Source organism: Chelonia mydas, chromosome 2 (genome assembly GCF_015237465.2).
Source record: "Chelonia mydas isolate rCheMyd1 chromosome 2, rCheMyd1.pri.v2, whole genome shotgun sequence".
Lineage (NCBI taxonomy): Eukaryota > Metazoa > Chordata > Testudines > Cheloniidae > Chelonia > Chelonia mydas.
In genome coordinates this window covers 118,547,086-118,565,558 of record NC_057850.1, presented here as the reverse complement: position 1 = coordinate 118,565,558, position 18,473 = coordinate 118,547,086, and the positions used below count along the sequence as shown (strand labels likewise).

Genomic DNA, 18,473 nt, shown 5'->3' with positions numbered 1-18,473 from the left:
TGCCATTACACAAATGGAAATTTGCCAGGTCACTGAAATGGTCAACATTAGTCCTGCACAGAGTACAAAGGAAGCTTGAATGACCACAGTGGACAATGCCTCACATTTACATCGCTTCAGAAAGATAGCACCACCAACCCAGTGTCTCCTAACAACATGCTGGTGCCTTAATTTAGCATTAGTTTAGAAGGAAGAGTACCTCAATTACCAAATCACCAGCACACTTTCTACTCCCTTTTGTGTTTTCCTTGGAGAACCTCAGTAAATGGAAGAACTTGAGGATGTTTTTTTATTGTTCTCTCTCATCCCATCACACTGATTTAATGTTTATTATCCTTTTAAGTATAATTTTGTGTAAAATATATGCACTTCTTGTAGATTAAATGTCACAAGAGAATAGGATTTAAGAGAAGACAGCTTTAAAAATATTGGGCTACTTAGAAATTACAATATATTGAATAACCACGGAAGTCTTTAATTTAACCTTATACTGCACGTGCGTGTACAGTGCACCACAACCATTTCCCAAGATCTAACATCCTCGCTCTAACACCACTGATTACGCTACGGGATGAAACGAGCCCAGTACATCTGTCATTCACCTAATGAATGGGGAAGGCTTTCCAAGATGATTCAAGCCAAATTAAGTCTCTTAAATGACAGACAAAAACAGGTTATAATTATAACTTTCCAAAGTGCAAACCAGTACCCCAGCACCTGAGACTAACAGAGCCCCCTCCTATGCTATGCTCATTGTGAGGAAGTCAAAATAGAAACAACCTGGAGACCGAAGCTTGAAATCCTATATACAGCAGAATTACCTACATTGATTCAGTGCCTGGTAAGTGAATATTGCTGCGTCTACAGAATTTTAAGTTAGATACTATTCATCCACTTTGGCTAATAACAGTTATTGGTAAAGAGTGGCCTTTGCTTTAACATAGGCTGTAGTGTAGACATATCCTATGTCGGCAAAATTATGTCACTCAGGGGTGTGAATATTCCACTCCTGGAGCTACCCAAGTTACATCGATATAAGCACTTACGGGCACAGTGCTATGAAGTGGGAGAACTGCTGCTGCTCATAGAGGTGGGGTTTTTTTTATGGCGATGGGAGCGCTCTCTCCCGGCAGCATAGAGCGTCTTCATAAGACGCTCTGCAGTGGCGCAGTGTGACATGGCCTCACGCTTTCTGTGGAATGAGCCTGGGGAAGGATGTCACCATCTTGTTGGTTGTTAAAGTTGCATGGACTTCCAAAGTGATGAAGCAACTTAGCACAGCTCATAGGAGTAGCCAGCAAGGTCCCGTGTCTCAGAGAGAACTGTTCTATTTAAATCACAGGGGGGAGTCAGATGAAAAATCCCTGTCTGTTCAGCAACCCTCTGACGCTTGTCTCTCTTGTAATGTTATAATTTCTCTAGTTCTACACTTGCGATAGGTAGACAAGACCTGAGTACCTAATACGAAAAAGCAAATATTTATAATATATATATTCCCCTGAACCCCGTGACATACACCCTCCCATGTATTTTGCATACATTATGGAGCAGTAAAAGGGTCACAAGGCCTTTCTCCATCTCCCTCCCTTGCAGGTCATTAACTGATGACCTCATGGGAGAAAGCAATCAAATATTGCATTATGTGAAAATCGACACATTACAAAGCAACAGTTGTTTCAAGTAGTGCTGGTTCAAGTCATTACTAGCCTGTTCCCATGAAATGCCTGTAGTAACAATGTGGCAGCCAGTCCCATACATGAGATCATTCCCACCATCCCTTTACATCCAGCTCTCATGGGATGGTTCAGTGCTTCCATAGCGATATTCCCTTTTGGCAAAACTAAACTGCAACATTCTGAGTCATTGGAAATCTTTCTGTGGGAGGGGTGAAAGAAACACTATATATTCAGCCTACCATGTGTGTGAATTGTAGCAAACCCAAGAAAGAAGCTGAGTGCAAGACTTCATCCTCGAGCAAAACAAGGTATTGTAATTACTTCTATAGGTTCCACATTTTCATTCTCATGGATATGCTGTGGTGTTAGTAAATGCATAGAAAGTATACATGGAGGGGCTTTGCATGGAAGCAAAGTAATAAGGAACATATTTTAACGAGACAGCAGACACTGTCTAGAAGAGAGAATTAACTTTAATCTCTTACAGAAAAATAAACAACAAGGTCAAATTCTGTTGTGACTTACATTTAGACTTGGCAGAATTTGGATTTTTTAAAAATTTTTGCTGGATAAATGTCTATTTTTCAGAACTGTATGGATTTAAATTGTCACCATTGAGTAAAATTGGTGTGTGTGTGTGTGTCAGACGATTGTGTCATGACAGTAGATGTTGAGACTCAAATGTTAAAGCTTTCTAAACTGTTAAATACACAAACTGTTAATATCAAAATATACAAATTAAATATTCTTAAATCAACAAACCATACTTATTTTTACTATTCATTTTGTAGTTCATTTGTAACAAGCCTAATTCAAAAGTATAAATCACTAATATGTTCCCAAGGAGCATTTTTCTTTCTTTGAGTATGTGTAATTTTGATTATGATTGATGGAAATATTTTTTTCATCAGTTTGTGTGTACGGTGAAATCAATGTTTACTGATAAAAATCTAATCCTTCCAAGCCTACTTACATTTTATGCAACTCCACTGAGTGATGTGTTAATCAGGATAGAGTACGGACCTGTGTATATATTAAAGTTACTGTATTCTAGTGTTATTATTTACATCAAAATAGTACTTAGATTGGAAACTGTCTGGGGTCTGGACTGTCTTGTTCAGTATTTGTGCTTTACCTAGCTCAATGCGGTCCTGCTCCATATCTGGGGCTGCAAAGGGTAATATAAATAGTAATAGTGTGTATATTTGTAATCTACCTCCTCCCCACACACACCCCAAAAGGAGTCCTTGCCCTGAAGAGCTGGAAATCTAATGACATGCATGAGTACCATGCAGAAAAATAAAATACTGAATAAAGTCAGAGTGACTACAGATTGTTACAGCTGGAATGTTTCACAGAAGGGATAGGATTTCAGGAGCTTTTTGAAAGACAAGAAAGGAATACATGGTATTTGACATATAGTAGTTCGCAGTCTAGCTCACTGAATATAGCAGTGTTCAAAAACATTTGTATGTTTTCTGAATGGATGATCAATTTGACCATGGTTTTTTTTTCTGATTTATTCACTCTTTACAAACTTGCAAGTCAAAGGGCTTTTGTTTGCACAAACAGGAACATTGGAATTGCCATAAACAATTGTATCAATGGTTCATTTACTTTAGTATCCTGTCTCTAGTCGTGGCTAATACCAGAGGAAGGTGCAAGAAGTCCCACGTGGCCAACTATGGAATAACTTGCAATTGAGGAAGCTTCTGCCTAACACAGTTAGTTGCAGGCATATGCAATGAACCATGAGGGGTTAGCCCTTATAATATTTGTATCATAGCTAAAATAACTATTTAATGTTCTCATTAGCCATTAACCATCTAATTTTCTCTTGAATCCTACTAAGTTCTTGATGACTCAATGGTACCTGTGGTAATGAATACCATGGGTAAATTTCTGCATTGTTTAAAGCTTTTTCCTTTATTGCTTTAAATTTATTACCATTCAGTTTCATTTAGTTCTCCTTCTTTCTTCTGTTATAAAAAAGGAGCTGTTCTGTGTGCATCTACCTATTTCACAGGTGAGCAAGAGTATTCATTATACACTGCGTAATCAAGAAGTAGAAAATTACATGCAATTTAAATGGCCAATCATACACCATGAATAACAGATAGCAGATGGTTGACTCCTGAGCGGCTGAAATGTGTTCCTTCAACTCCTAGAGCTTCCTTCAGTTCAAAACAAAATACTTTACGCAATATGTAATAAGCCTGCAGAACTCATTGCCACAAGGTATCTTCGGGTCACACCTATAAGTAGAATCAATATATTCTATCAGAGGCCTTTTGAAAAGAAAAAGCTTCAAACATACTGTAAAAGGGTCTCTGTGAAATAACTAAAGTGAGGGAAATGTGTTTTAACACAGACATGTGGCACATACTAAGGTCCAAATGACTATTTAGCTGCCTGCACTGAAAAGCTTAGCTCTCAGGGTAGCTGCACCTGAGAAACTTTCAATCCACTTTAGTTTCTTCAGTGGGAAATAGGGTTGGGCAGAAATCACCAGTATTATGCAATGAGCTGCCAGCTGAAGATGTATTTTCTTTTCTCTCACTTTCCAGGTTTCAAATAATGGCAGCTCTGAATGTGGCAAACACTAGTTTTGCCCTCGATCTTTTCAAACATGAGTGTAAGACACAAACCAACACAAATATCTTGTTTTCCCCTTGGAGTATTTCAACTACCCTGGCCACTGTGTACCTCGGAGCCAAAGGTAACACTGCAGATCAGATGGCAGAGGTGAGTTGGGACTACAGAGAATGTCCGCTTTTGAGGAATGCTGCTACTATTGAGTAACATGCTTTGTACCACAGCTGGTGCTTATTGATGTGCGTGAGGGACTGCTGTATTAATTTAGATGGAATATAGGGGCCAAAAGTCAAATTTGTTAACACGATTCTGTCACTGTCCAACATCAAACAATTTAAAACAAGGTTTGGAGATTGGTATAGAGAGACCACAGCCAGCTTGGTACCATGGCAAACACACCACTAAAACTCCTTTAAACCTTTTATTAAAGATACAGAAAAGAAGGAACAATAGTTAATATATTTAAAAAGGCTTTTATTTTTAACAACATCCCTTGTTCTCTTTCCCTTAGCTGAAGAGAAAACCTCCCCTAGTCTGACAGCCTTTTAGATGGTGTTAAAGATGACATTAAGGCCTTGTCTACACTATGGGGGGTAAGTCAACCTAAGTTACGCAACTCCAGCTATGTGAATAACGTAGCTGGAGTTGACGTACCTTAGGTCGACTCACAGCAGCGTCTACGCCGCACTGGGTCGACTGGCTCCACTCTCTGGTCAATTTACATTAATCTTCTCATTCCGGTGGAGTGCCTGAGTTGACGGGAGAGCGATCATAGCAGTGGAGACATGCCCTAACTGTCCGTCTGGGGAAAAGGGAAGAAGTGTGCTGAAATGAGCTGGAACTGTCATTGGTGCTGTTGTTGTTAAAGCGTAATCTTCTTTCCTAGAAGGCAAAACAAGACACAAACACACAAAAGGGGAAAGAAAAGAACAGCAAAGATAGAAAATGCAGCTACTGTCTCTGGCTTTGACTCTCACTTGAAACCTTACTGCTGGAGAAACACAGGCACAGCACATGATCTTGTCAGCTACTTGGAGACCAGGAAAAATTGTACAAGTACCAGGCTGTTTTGGGCTTGGCTTTTAGCTGCCTTTCTGGCCTCAGGCTTACAGCAGTGTTGCAAAACATGCAGTCCTGGCTGGTCAGAGAAGAAATAAGGTGGGGAAGGAAAAGGGCACAAAAAGAGTGTGAATGGGGCGGGGGTGAGAAAGAGACAGTCTTAAATCTTAGGTGGTGTTTGGGATTCAGCTGGAGACAGTGGAGGTGGTGAGGTCACTTGGGTCCCTCTTTCTTGGCCCAGTCTGGTCAGGACATCTCTCAGGAATAGGAAGAAAAAGGTGAAATGGTGCCATGTTAGATCCTGGGGTCCCAGGAGACAGAGGGGTGGCAGCTGTGATGGTGACATTCACTCCCTCCCCTTCTCTTTCCTTTCAGTCAGTCAGCGATCACATCCATCTGCCTTCCCCTCCCAGTCCCAAAGGCTCTTTTCTTTAAGAACCCCAAGAGGGAGTGAACGGTGGACTACCCCATCCCATAGGCGAAGCGTAGCAGGGGGCGGGGGCACACAGAGGGCACGCAGGGGGTACCTGCCCTGGTTCGGCGAGTGCCAAGCTGCCCATGAGGGCTTGCTTTGTTTGGCCTGCCGCCAAGGGAGGGTGGCTCTGTCCTTCTCTTTCTGTGCCTCTTCCTGGGCACTTCCAGCTCGCTCGGCTCCTCCCGCACAAAGCCCAGGCCAGGCAGGGAGCTGAGGGGATGGGATGGAGCCACTTCTCATGCCAGCTGACTCCACTCAGGATCACTGTCTGCCTGAAAACCCAGCTGGGGAGGCGGTGGCGGCAGCAGCCCCCCCCCCCCACTCCGCTTCCTGCCTGGGCCTGGCTAACGGGGACAGGGGCCAAGTGAGCCGGAAACATGATGGGGAGAGGGGAAGGGCAGGACTCCAACTCATGCTCCCTGTTCCTGTGTCCCGAGACTCCCAGGAGCTGGCAGGATTGGCTGCCCTGGCCCAGGGAGGTGGGGCTTGAAGTTCTTCCCAGAGGTGATGCGTGGAGTGGTCGTGTGCCCCCCCCCATTACATTGTGTGCCCCCCTCATCAGGCATGAGTCGTCTATGCCCCATCCCTCATTATTTTGTTTGACAGTTAGCCTAATATCTGACACGCCACTTTTGGTCCACTGATTTCCAGTCCCCACTTTTCTTGTTTTCGAGGCATGATCTTAACACAGTCCTTGACTTGCAGGAGTGGGTCTTTTTGTTGGGACTAATTCAGTCTGTCTCCCTTTTGCAACTTTTCCTATCAAATTCTATTGTTATAGGTTATTGTGACACTTTACAAGCTCTCACTCACTTTTCACAGTTGAGCTCACAATTAGGATAATTTGGGAGGCCCAATTATTACAAGAGGACTGTGGCTGGGATCCTAGAGAGAGACAGGTACACCAAGCTGCAGTCTTTGAGGTGCACTGCCCTGTCACTGTGCTTAAAGTTCTGCCCCCTCCCTCCACCTCTCAGAGGCCTGCCCTCCCAACCCTCCGTCCTACAAGGGGCAAGGACCTCCCCCCAGACTCCACATAGCTCAGACGTAGACACTCCCCCCTCCTCTGCCCCTGAGGCCAACGACCCCTTTCACCAAACCTACCTCATTCCCCTTAAACCATCTGCTCCTGGCTCTAAGGCTTAACCCCCCCAACCCAATGCTGCATAGCACTTCACTGACCCACACATATGTTAGCTTGCTGTTACACATTTTGGATGCTGCTGCTATATTTCTGGTTTCTAGAAAGTTGGTAGCTGTGGTGCATTTATAGCATGCTCATCGGAGGGCCAGAGGTAGTATTCCACACACTATTAAGTCAGGCAGAAACTGGAATAAAAGATCCGTTCAAGCTCAGACTGGAGCCCACGCTCTGGGATCCTTCCCCCTCACAGGGATCCTCCCAGAGCTCAGGCTCCAGCCCAAGCCCCAATGCCTACACCACAATTTTACAGTCCTGCAACCCAAGCTCTGCAAGCCTAAGTCAGCTGACCCCACCAGCCACAGGTGTTTAACTACTGTCTAGCCATACCCTAAGTGACTAGCCTACGACCACACAACAAGTCAGGGGCAGAGGCAAGAACAGAACCAAGATCCAGGTCTGCTGACCACAAGTCTTCTGCTTAACCATAAGATCTTATATATACAGTGATCTATCTCTCACCGCATCTATTCTGTTTGCAATTCTCATTGTAGGTTCTTCACTTTAACAAAGTTGGAGGAACTGGAGTTGACATCACAACCATAAAACCACGACGAGCCTATTCCAAAATGGAGGAGCTTCTATCAAATCCGTGTATCAGTGTTAAAAAGGTAATTCACCAAAACACATGTTGAAGGTGTCCAGGTTATAGGCATGTTCCCTTCTTTTTTAGACTGCCTTTCCTTCCATGTTTGAATTCACTTTGGTTTGCCTTTCTCCCGTTAAATGTACACAATGAATGAGTACAGTATTCTGAGAGGTTTCCTCCTGTAATATTGTCCCTAATACAACAAGAGAGAAACCCTTCACCTTTTATGTAAATTGCAAAAGGTGTGACTTGTATTTCGCCATTTGAGGGACTCTGCAGAGTTGCAACCATTCTCTGTGTTTCTTTGCCTTTCTCTTTTTTTCCCTTTCTTGATTTTGTTAAATTTCTAGTAATTGAATATTGAAGTGTGCTCTGCACTCTTAAAGACATGATCCCTGCTTACAACAGCACCAGGGCTGCTCTCACACATGTAAATGCAGTGCTGGGTGAAATTAAGATATTATTGGCTCATACAAGAGACATGCGTGTGAGATTTTGAGAGGGAGAGATTTTCCCCATGACAATGCTAAAGAAATACACTGCTTTGCTGAAATGTTCTGATATAGATCAAATTATTGTGCTGGGTGTAAATGGGCATAAAAAATCATGTTAGAGAATATTTCTATGGCACCCTGACAAGTCCTTTATAGTCATTATAGTGTGCTTGATTCATCATTTTTGATGTAAGGGAGAGCAAATCACAATCCCCTGTGCCAATAGGGGCTGCTGCATCTCTGGTAGGACTCCCCCATGGTGGAGGAGAGATGGTCTTTTCACTAACTCCCTACCCTACAGTTCAGCACCTTTAAAGTGTGGCTGGCTATACAGAAGCCCTGACAGCAGATGATGGTCAAGGGTGTTAATTAATCAGCGCATTTGACAGCCAAACTGTTCCTGGCCAACACCACCACCACCACCAACACCACCACCAAAGCCCTCACTGGCGGAGAAGGGGTTTACTTTCTGCCAATAGGAGCTCACCATACAGACTGGCATAAAGCCCAGTGTCTAGATCTAACTGTTCCCTATCTGTTAGCAATCATAGCTCGTACCGTTTGCAACGGCTTATCATTGTTTTGAGGTTATGGAAGTGCTGCAGGTGGGGCTGAGGGAACTTTCTGAGTGTTTAGAAATTTAAAATTGTTTGATACATCCTTCATTGTCATGTGCTTGTAGGACATGAATGTACTATGCTCCCAAATTCTGAGCCACATTGCAGTTTTTGAACGTTGATACGATCTTTATTTCTCTAATTTATTTTCTATAGTAAGTTTAATGGATTGTATTTCCTGTACTTTTCCCTCAACATCATTTTTTAAAAAGACTCCAGAGGCCATCCTGGCAATTACAGACTGGTAAACCTAACTTCAGTACCAAGCCAATTGGTTGAAATTGTAGTAAAAAACAGAATGGTCAGACACAATATGTTGTAAGAGTCAACACAGCTTTTGTAAAGGGAAATCATGCCTCACCAATCTATTAGAATTCTTTGTTCTTATCAACATGTTGATAAGGGTTATCCAATGGATATAGTATACTTGGACTCTCAGAAAGCCTTTGACAAGGTCGCTCAGCAAAGGCTCTTAAGCAAAGTAAGCAGCCACGGGATAAGAAGGAAGGTTCTCTCATGAAACAGTAACTGGTTAAAAAGACAGGAAATGAAGGGTAGGAATAAACAGTTTTCACAGTGGAGAGAGGTAAATAGCGGGGTCACCTGAGGATCTGTACTGTGACCAGTGCTGTTCAACATATTTATAAATGATCTTGGGGGGGGGGGGGGGGAGAACAGTGAGTTTGCAGATGATACAAAATTACTCAAGATAATTAAGTTCAAAGCTGACTGCAAAGAATTACAAAAGGATCTCACAAAACTGGGTGACTGGGCAAGAAAATGGCAGATGAAATTCAATGTTGAGAAATGCAAAGTAATGCACATCAGAAACCTAATCTCAAGTATACATACAAAATTATGGTGTCTAAAGTAGCTGTTATCACTCAAGAAAGGGATCTTGGTGACACTGTGGCTAGTTCTCTGAACATATCTGCTCAGTGTGTAGAGACAGTGAAAAAACAATGTTAGAAACCAGTAGGAATAGGATAGATAATAAGAAAGGAAATTACATAATGCCAGAAATGCCACAGAGAAGAGCAACACAAATGCTTAAGGGTATGGAACAGCTTCTATAAAAGGGTAGATTAAAAAGACAGAGACAGTTCGTCTTGGAAAAGAGATGGCTGAGGGGGGATATGATAAAGGCCCTTAAAATCATAAATGGTATGGAGAAAGTGAATAAAGAAATGTTGTTTACCCCTTCACAGATCCCAAGAACCAGGAGTGACCCAATGATATTAATATGCAGCAGATTTAAAGCAAACATAAGGAAGTACTTCTTTATACAGCACACAGTCAACCTGCGGAAATTGTTGCCAGGGGATGTTGTGAAGGCCAAAAATATAACTGGGTTCAAAAAAGAATTAGATAAGTTCATGGAGGATAGAGGATAGGTCCATCAGTGGCAGTTAGCCAAGATGGTAAGGGACGTGACCCCATGCTCTGGGTTTCCCTAAACCTCTGACTACCAGAAGCTGGTACTGAATGAAAGGGGATGGATCACTCAATAAATTCTGTTCATTCCTTCTGAAGCATCTGGCACTGGCCACTGTCAGAAGACAGGATACTGGGCTAGATGGATTATTGCTCTGATCCAGTGTGACTATTCTTATCTTCATTTATTCTTAACTCCCATAGGTAATAAGTACCTTGCAAAACTGTGCCCCAAATTACTGACTCCCTGCTTAACTTCCTTAAATAAGTTGACATCATAATTTTACTTGCTTCATGTGCAGCAATGCAAACAGTTTTCAAACTAACAATATCCGCCCATATTGGAATCACTAGTTCTACACATTTTGGGGCAAACTTTCAATGTGATATATGGGAATTTTTGGTTATGTGACTTTCATAAATGCTAATGGGCATCATATAGTTAAGTCTCCATGCACTGTGCAGAAACTGTACTGTTACTGTCTCTGTGCGTATGCTTTGTTTTTTAATAATCTCTCTAGATAACTTTATATTTCAGTGTATTACAGAGCTCCCTCTTGCTCACACAGTGTCTATGGTGTGTCCACTGTCTGGAGATTTTACTGATGGGTTTAGTGCCCCTCATTCATATCAACACACAGTTCACAAAAAATTGCTTCAGTAACTGTACAGGATATTACATGCAACTGTCACCAGTGGAGCTATGTGCAATATATGATATTAGAAGTTCTGAATCACTTGCCCTAGAAATCGCAGATAAATAACCAAAATATTTCTTCCTCCTTTCAAGGCCAATCTGGAGAACTCAAGCAATATCCATGTAGGGTTTCAGGCACTTAGCTCTGAAATTAACCAACCCACTAAAAATTACCTGCTTAAAAGTGTCAACCAGTTATATGGAGAGAAATCATCACCTTTCAATAAAGTAAGTGAAGCAGTTCATCTATCTGTGTAATGGGGATACAATTCATCTTTATGATTGGTCTATGACAACAAACCATACAAGACCTAAATGCAAATATTTCAATTACATCTGCAGAATGGTTTATTATCCTTTAAGATTTATTTCCCACTGACTCTTTGTAGATACTCATATCAAGATTAGAGGGTTTTTTTAAATTTGCTTTTCTGGACTGGACTGTATCTAAACATGAACATTCGTAAATGATTGATAACATATATAACTAAAAATATTTTGCTTCTGTGAAGACAGAGCTTTATGCTCCTAGTAAACTGTGTCATAACGTGAACTCTCTTTTCTATTTGGCAGTAGCTGGCATAGATATATTGCCAAATAATATGTAAGACTTGTCTCTCTCTTGCCTTGAAGGAATATTTACAATCGATTAAAAAATATTACCACACAGAGCCACGAGCTGTTGATTTCATGGGAGCAGCAGCAGAAGTCAGAAGAGAGATCAATTCCAGTGTTGAATGCCAGACCGAAGGTGAGCTCAGGACTGTTCTTTCACCATTTACAAAGAGACATCATGTATTTTCCCACCCTAAATTGTTTGAGGGGAGAGAGAAAATGTTGATTCATTCTGTTACAGTCTGCATTTGAACCGAAACCACAAAATGGCTGCTGCCTCACTGCCCCGGTTGGAGGCAGGCAGATAGCTACATTTGAAAGTTCAATAACACCAAATCCAAAATGACATTCCCTTTCAGTTATAACACTACTCACACCACAGGGGAAAACAGTGATGACTACTGCTTTCCAGTCGCACAAATATTATGATAACAATTTAACCTTCGTGTGTTTGAAGGCAATAAGATACCACAGTGTTGGGCCTGATACAAATACTTATACTGACATAGCAAAATGTGTTTCATTTTGATGGGATTCCATGCAGAGAGGTTCATTTCCTGTTATAAACAGTGTCCTGAAACAGTATGACAGAGTACATTATGCTGAAATTCCTCAGAGGGGTTTGTAGGCCTTTTCTCCTCCAAAAATAGAAAGGGGTGAAGATGTTTCAGCACCAGGTTAAGGTTCTGCAGCCAGTGCGATAAACTCTGAGCCTCTTATATCTTTGTATTGTACTTTTATCTATGAGCCTCACACAAAATTAGTTTCCTCTCTTGGAGGCGACACTGGATTTTTTTTATTTTGACACATCCCCACCTCTTCCTTTTTATTTCAGTCTTCTTTCTCTGTCCATGAGAGGAATGTAGATTAAGATTATCAATCAGGGTTATTACTAGCAAGAGGAAGCCTGAGTAGAGCAAAGTCACTGAAGGGGACCACAGAGCCCAGCCCAGTGTTTGAGGATATTTCACAATAGTCTCTTAAGACAGAAAGCTGCTCTACAAGTATGGTCTCAATAGCACATATTCCAAAACTCAATTCCTACATTTGCTCCAAGCAGAAAAGCTGCACAAATATATGACTGTGTCCCTATTTCCTAAAGGTAAAATCCAAGCGCTACTGCCTGTCAACTCTGTTGATTCACTCACCAAGCTGGTCCTAGTCAATGCCCTCTACTTCAAAGGAAACTGGGCAAAGAAATTTAAGGATGGATTTACAAAGGAACAGCCTTTCAGAATGAACAAGGTATGTGACTAAGCCATGAAATGTCATAAATGCTATTGGGCTGGAACAGAGAGAAAAGCTAGGGAGAGACCTCAATCCCTCCATTTTCACAAGCCTGCCAGTCTCTAAATCCTCAGGGTGTCAGAGTTGTTTTAATTAAATCATAAGCATTCCCCTGCAGTATCTGCAATTCAAACAGCGCACTCAATGCAACCAACAGAGGAACTGACAATACACAGAAGTGAAACTTAGGGTTCAGGTCTGTTCTCAGGCTGTGTCTACACAGCAATGTCCGCCTAGAGTTAGTGGGACTTAAGTCAGCTCACCTGTGTCAGGGAACCCTGGGCTTGAGTGTCTACATTGCATTTTAACCCTAGGTTAAGAAGTTTCTGACCAGTGCTTGAACCTAGGGCTCTGGCATCCACACTGCAGTGCAGAGACCAGAGTCAAAGTAAACATATTCCAAGGTGCCTAGTGCCCCCCACCCACCAATGTTGACACTGTAGCCTATTGCCCACCCTGTTTCCTAACTGTGAGGGTGCTACTGATGGGACTCAGGTGCCCACAGGCGCACAGGATACATAAACTGCATAATGAGCTCCTTTGGTGGCTGTCTCAGTAGAATGACTGCAGTTTGAGAAGGCTTTTACTGAACTATCTTCTAATCTCAGAATTGTGCTCTCCAGCTCTAGGCCAAGTTACATTGGCAGGAAAATGCCCAAGTGCACCTGTACTGAGGAGAATAAGGACATAGGTCTCCAGGGCTGTCAAACTATTGAAATGAAACTTTTCAATTCTTAATTTTTAAAATGAGAAGCTCAGTGAAGGTGTTTTTCTTTGGTTGCGTTTTTATTTATTCTTGTCTGTTTGTTTTGAAGTTTGACATAAAATGAAGGTACCTGAAGAGAACCCCCCCACCCCTCCAAGCCTGGCTGCTGCCAGCTGTGGAGTGGCGAAGTGCACCCCCATGGCCGGGGTGCAGTGTGCTCCAGCACCCTGTGGGGATTCCTTATCCCTGCACCCGCTGCACCCCGGGAGGCAGGGATCAGGGATCCCCAGGGGGCTGTGAGAAAGTTTTGGGGCTAGCTCCCACTCACCACCCTCACAGTGCTTGCTGCACCCCTGCAGACGCAGCTCCAGGGAGGGCGGGGGGACTTCGGAGCAAGGGACAGAGAGCAGATTGGGATCAAGCGCTGCCCTGCAGGGAGGAGGAGCAACAGAGCTCTTGGCTCAGCACAGCCAAGGAGGGATGACCCCCAACATCCCAGAGACTGGGAGCCAGCTCCTGCTTGGCAGCTTTGCTCCCTGCTCCGGGCAAGCTCCACGCAGCAGCAAGGAAGTGGGAACAGGCTCAGCCAGGCAGTAATGGCATTTCCAGCCACTGCTTTCGCTGCCTGCTTCTCTGCACTAGGAACTCTGGGATACATCTGGAGGACTTCTGGGTTCCGAGTCAAGTGAGGGCCGTGTGCACACAGGAAACCAACAGGGCTCGGTCCCAGTTAAACACTGGCTGGGGCCCTCCACCCCGCAGGATCGTGGGACCCTAGGTCTGAGCCTTGGATTAGGACATTTACAGTGTGGACGCAAGTGGGGGTTGCCTTGAGCCCCGGCTCAAACCTGGGTTTAAACTGCTGTGCAGACATAATCTCAATATCAAAACTGAGAGGTTGAAATATCAGCATAAATAGTGACAAATACATTGGTTCTGTGAAGTATCACTTTTTAGTAACCTAACTCATTATAAGTAACACAGGAAAAATTAACGTTAATACTTAACTATATTGTTTTCACCTGATCCTTTAAAAGTGACATTTGTTCTCCTTTGCCTTGTTGCAGAATACAACTAAGCCAGTGCAGATGATGTTCCAGAGAGGGAAATTTAATTGGACCTACATACAAAGAGTGCACACCCACATTGTTGAGCTTCCATATGTCAATGATGACCTCAGCATGCTCATATTGCTACCAGATAGCATCAACGATGACACCACTGGCCTTGAAATGGTAAAGAAATTAATCATATTAATACGTGGAATTCAATTGTTTTTATATCCTAGATGTCTATCTGGCTGCTGTCTGAGAGTAGGTGATGCTACATTCTTGTATTAGGAACAGGTGAAAAGATCTGCCTCAGGAAAAAATGAGGACAGACCCAAACCTTGTCTAACACTCAGAGAACCTGAGCCTTTATTGACCTATGAGAAGATTTTCATAGACCCAACACTTTTTTGCACTTCTTACTGTCATCCAGTCCGAGAAGCAGAAGCCCCAAAATCCCGCAAGAAAGGCAGTTCTTCCAGCCCAAGCAAAACCAGAGACTACAGGAATCCTTGACAAAAAGCCAGGATCGATGGGAACACTTCATACTAAACAAATATCTACATCTTTTGAAGGTTTCCCAGCACTAATCTGTAAGGACACCAGAGCCGGCAGTGCCCTTCCTCTGGCAAGACTCCCATTAACTTTAATTGGCGTTTTGCAAGGGGCAAAGCTCCGCTGGATCAGTTCCAAGAAGGGATGATGGAAACGCCCTTTTTTTTCCTTTCTAGCTCCCCTCTTGAAAAAATACTAGGTGGGCGGGTTTCCAAATATATTTTCATACAATCAATATTTTAAATAAGGAAAAATATATATTAGAACAACTCAGCTAACAAATAGTGACTAGGTATATGTGTAATTAATTAACAATCATACTTTTTTGGTAGATTGCATGCAGGTAAGCTAGAATGCCAGAGGCTCAACAGATGCAACAGTAAATTAACTGGGTTACTATCATGTAAAACAGGACTCTGCTGCTATTACACTACAAAAATTCAACACTGAAAGTATGCACTTTGTGGGTCAGGAAGGAATTTTCCTCCAGGTCAGTTTGGCAGAGACCCAGGGGGGTTTCACCTTCCTCTGCAGCGTGGGGCATGGGTCACTTGCTAGTTTGAACTACAGTAAATGGTGGATTCTCTGTAACCTGAAATCTTTAAATCAAGGTTTGAAGACTTCAGTAACTCAGCCAGAGGTTATGGGTCTATTGCAGGAGCGGCTGGGTATGATTCTGTGGGTTGTGATGTGCGGGACATCAGACTAGATGATCATGATCATCCCTTCTGGCTTTAAAGTCTGTTCGAACTTCCAGTTACTGCACGAACCTGCTGTAAGAAAACACGCTGCTTTACAGTTGAGAAAACACCTGTAAACTAGCCAGAAGCTTTTCAGTGATCTTCACTATATTTATAAACCATCTCTATAGTTTCTCCATTCAGGATTGTGAAGGACATCAATGTTAAGGAAGTTTCATTTTCACTGTGTAATTTTTGATTCTCTCTTTTTTAACTAACTGTAGCTAGAAAGAGACTTGACGTATGGGACATTATCCAGATGGACCAGCTCAGAAATGATGGAGAAAACTGAAGTGGACGTGTATCTGCCCAGGATCAAAATGGAAGAGAGTTATGACCTCAAATCTACTTTGAGCAGCATGGGTATGCGAGATGCCTTCAGTCAGAACCGAGCTGATTTCAGAGGGATGACTGAGAAAAATGATCTGGTTTTGTCAAACGTTTTTCACAAGTGCTTTGTGGAGATCAATGAAGAAGGCACTGAGGCTGCAGCTGCCAGTGCGGCTTCTATGCCAGCACGAAGTCTCATTTCTGCCATTCAGTTTGCAGCAGATCACCCTTTCCTCTTCTTCATCAGGCACAATAAAACTAACACCATCCTCTTCTTTGGCAGATTCTGCTCCCCGTAAAAACTCAGATTTCTGTTGCTAAACAGGATCTTGCAGCAGCAGGAATGTACCATAAAGACAACGCCTCAAATGTCTAAATAGCTTGGGTAATTTTACTTCACTTTCCTGTATTATTCGTTAATCTTTGTAGCTTGGGGAACAACAAATAATTCAAATTACTAAGAATTTTGCTCTTCTGTTCATGTGGTGAGAGGACTTGATAATATTGGGCTACGACTCTCAAAAGCACAATAAAAATGCACTGGTTGCTTTCTAAATGACTGTAAATTGCACTCTTTCTTAATACTGTACAACTATACAGTTTGCCAGAAGCTGGGAATGAGTGACAGGGGATGGATCACTTGATGGTTACCTGTTCTGTTCATTCCCTCTGGGGCACCTGGCACTGGCCACTGTCAGAAGACAGGATACTGGGCTAGATGGACCTTTGGTCTGACCCAGTAGGGCCATTCTTATGTTCTTATGTTATAAAGCAGAAGAACAAGTTTGATCTAGAGAAATACATCTCAGGAATAAAACACTTACCTGTGCAGGCACACAAAGAGTACACAAACAGGGCCAGATCTTCAGTAGGTGCAGACTGGACCACCCCCACTGAAATCAATGGAGCTAGGCCAATTATACCAGATGACGATGTGGCCCACAGTCTCATGAATTATACTGAGTTAACAAAGGCATGGCCAGCAATGCAATAAAACTATTTGAATATAAATGTTTTGTAATCTTTACATTTCTAATGGCATTTTTTCCTGTTTGCAGACTGCTTGCAAGTGTTTTGTTTCCTCTGCAGATAACAGGCCAATGGGCAAGTGCTATACAAGAAACAATTGTGTGAACTATAAGAAATAAAATGCATTTTTCTTACAACCATCTGCTTTGTAATAATTTTACTTTCAGCCAGCATTGTACTAGGGCAGTGTTGGGCCAACTATGGCCCGCAGGCCAGATCCGGCCCGCCAGCCAGATCCGGCCCGCCAGCCATTTTAATCCAGCCCTTGAGCTCCTGGTGGGAAGTGGGGTCTGGGGCTTTCCCCACTCCAGCCAGGGAGCAGGGTCGGGGGCCGCTCCATGCGGCTCCCAGAAGCAGGAACATGGCCCCGCTCCACCACTCCAGCTGGGGAGCAGGGTCGGGGGCCACTTCTGGAGACAGCGGCAGGGCCCTACTCCAGCTCCTATGTGTAGGGGCAGCCAGGGGGCTCTGCTCTGCCCCCTGCCCCCACCCCAAGCGCTGCCCCCACATCTCCCATTGGCAGGGAACTGTGGCCAATGGGAGCTGCAGGGGCGGCACCTGCAGATGGGGCAGCACGCAGAGCTGCTTGGCTGCAGCTCTGCATAGGAGCTGGAGTGGGGATACGGCCGTTGCTTCTGGGAGGGAGCCGCTTGAGGTAAGCGCCGCCCGGAGCCTGCACCCCTCAGCCTCTCCCCACGCCCCAACCCCCTGCCGCAGCCCTGATCCCCCTCCCACCCTCCGAACCCCTCAATCCCAGCCTGGAGCACCCTCCTGCACTCCCAGCCGGAGCCCTCACCCTCCTCCCCATACCTCTGCCCCAACCCTGATCCCCCTCCTGCGGTCTGAACCTCTTGATCCCAGCCCAGAGTACCCTCCTGAACCCCAAACCCCTCATCCCCAGAGTCTGCACCCCCAGCTGGAGCCCTCACCCCCCCACACACCCTACTCCCCCAGCCCGGAGCCCCTTCCCACACCCTGAACTCCTCATTTCTGGCCCCACCCTGGAGCCTGCACACCCAACCAGAGCCCTCACCTCCTCACGCACCCCAACCCCAGTTTCGTGAGCATTCATGGCCCACCATACAATTTCTATTCCCAGATTTAGCCCTTGGGCCAAAAAGTTTGCCCACCCCTGTACTAGGGAGTAATTCTCCACTGGCTTCTTCTCGTTTTGTGGCAGAGTAACCTCACTGAAAGCAATGGAGTCACACTGGTGTAAACTAGGGCAATGGAGACTCAGGCCCTAAATATTTATCTGTAACTACCGTGCAGTATATTTATGCAGAACCCATATCGTCATACATTTTGGTGTTGGAGCTCTTTGT

General features: G+C 43.7%; 1 protein-coding gene across 2 annotated transcripts; it reads left to right on the top strand.

Annotated features, from left to right (window-relative positions):
• The first annotated feature begins 1,708 nt into the window (after nucleotides 1-1,708).
• LOC102942446 (serpin B10) lies at nucleotides 1,709-17,288 on the top strand. Of its 2 annotated transcripts, XM_037893254.2 has the most exons (9): nucleotides 1,709-1,984; nucleotides 3,670-3,702; nucleotides 4,244-4,421; nucleotides 7,501-7,617; nucleotides 10,931-11,065; nucleotides 11,471-11,588; nucleotides 12,555-12,697; nucleotides 14,513-14,680; nucleotides 16,014-17,288. In XM_037893254.2, exons 1-9 carry the CDS (start codon nucleotides 1,917-1,919, stop codon nucleotides 16,416-16,418), a joined length of 1,365 nt encoding a protein of 454 aa, XP_037749182.1. In that variant the 5' UTR covers nucleotides 1,709-1,916; the 3' UTR covers nucleotides 16,419-17,288. The 2 variants fall into 2 exon arrangements, with proteins under 2 accessions (XP_037749182.1, XP_007058880.3); XM_007058818.4 differs by lacking the exon at nucleotides 3,670-3,702 and having other exon boundaries at nucleotides 1,712-1,984.
• The last annotated feature ends 1,185 nt before the right edge of the window (nucleotides 17,289-18,473 follow it).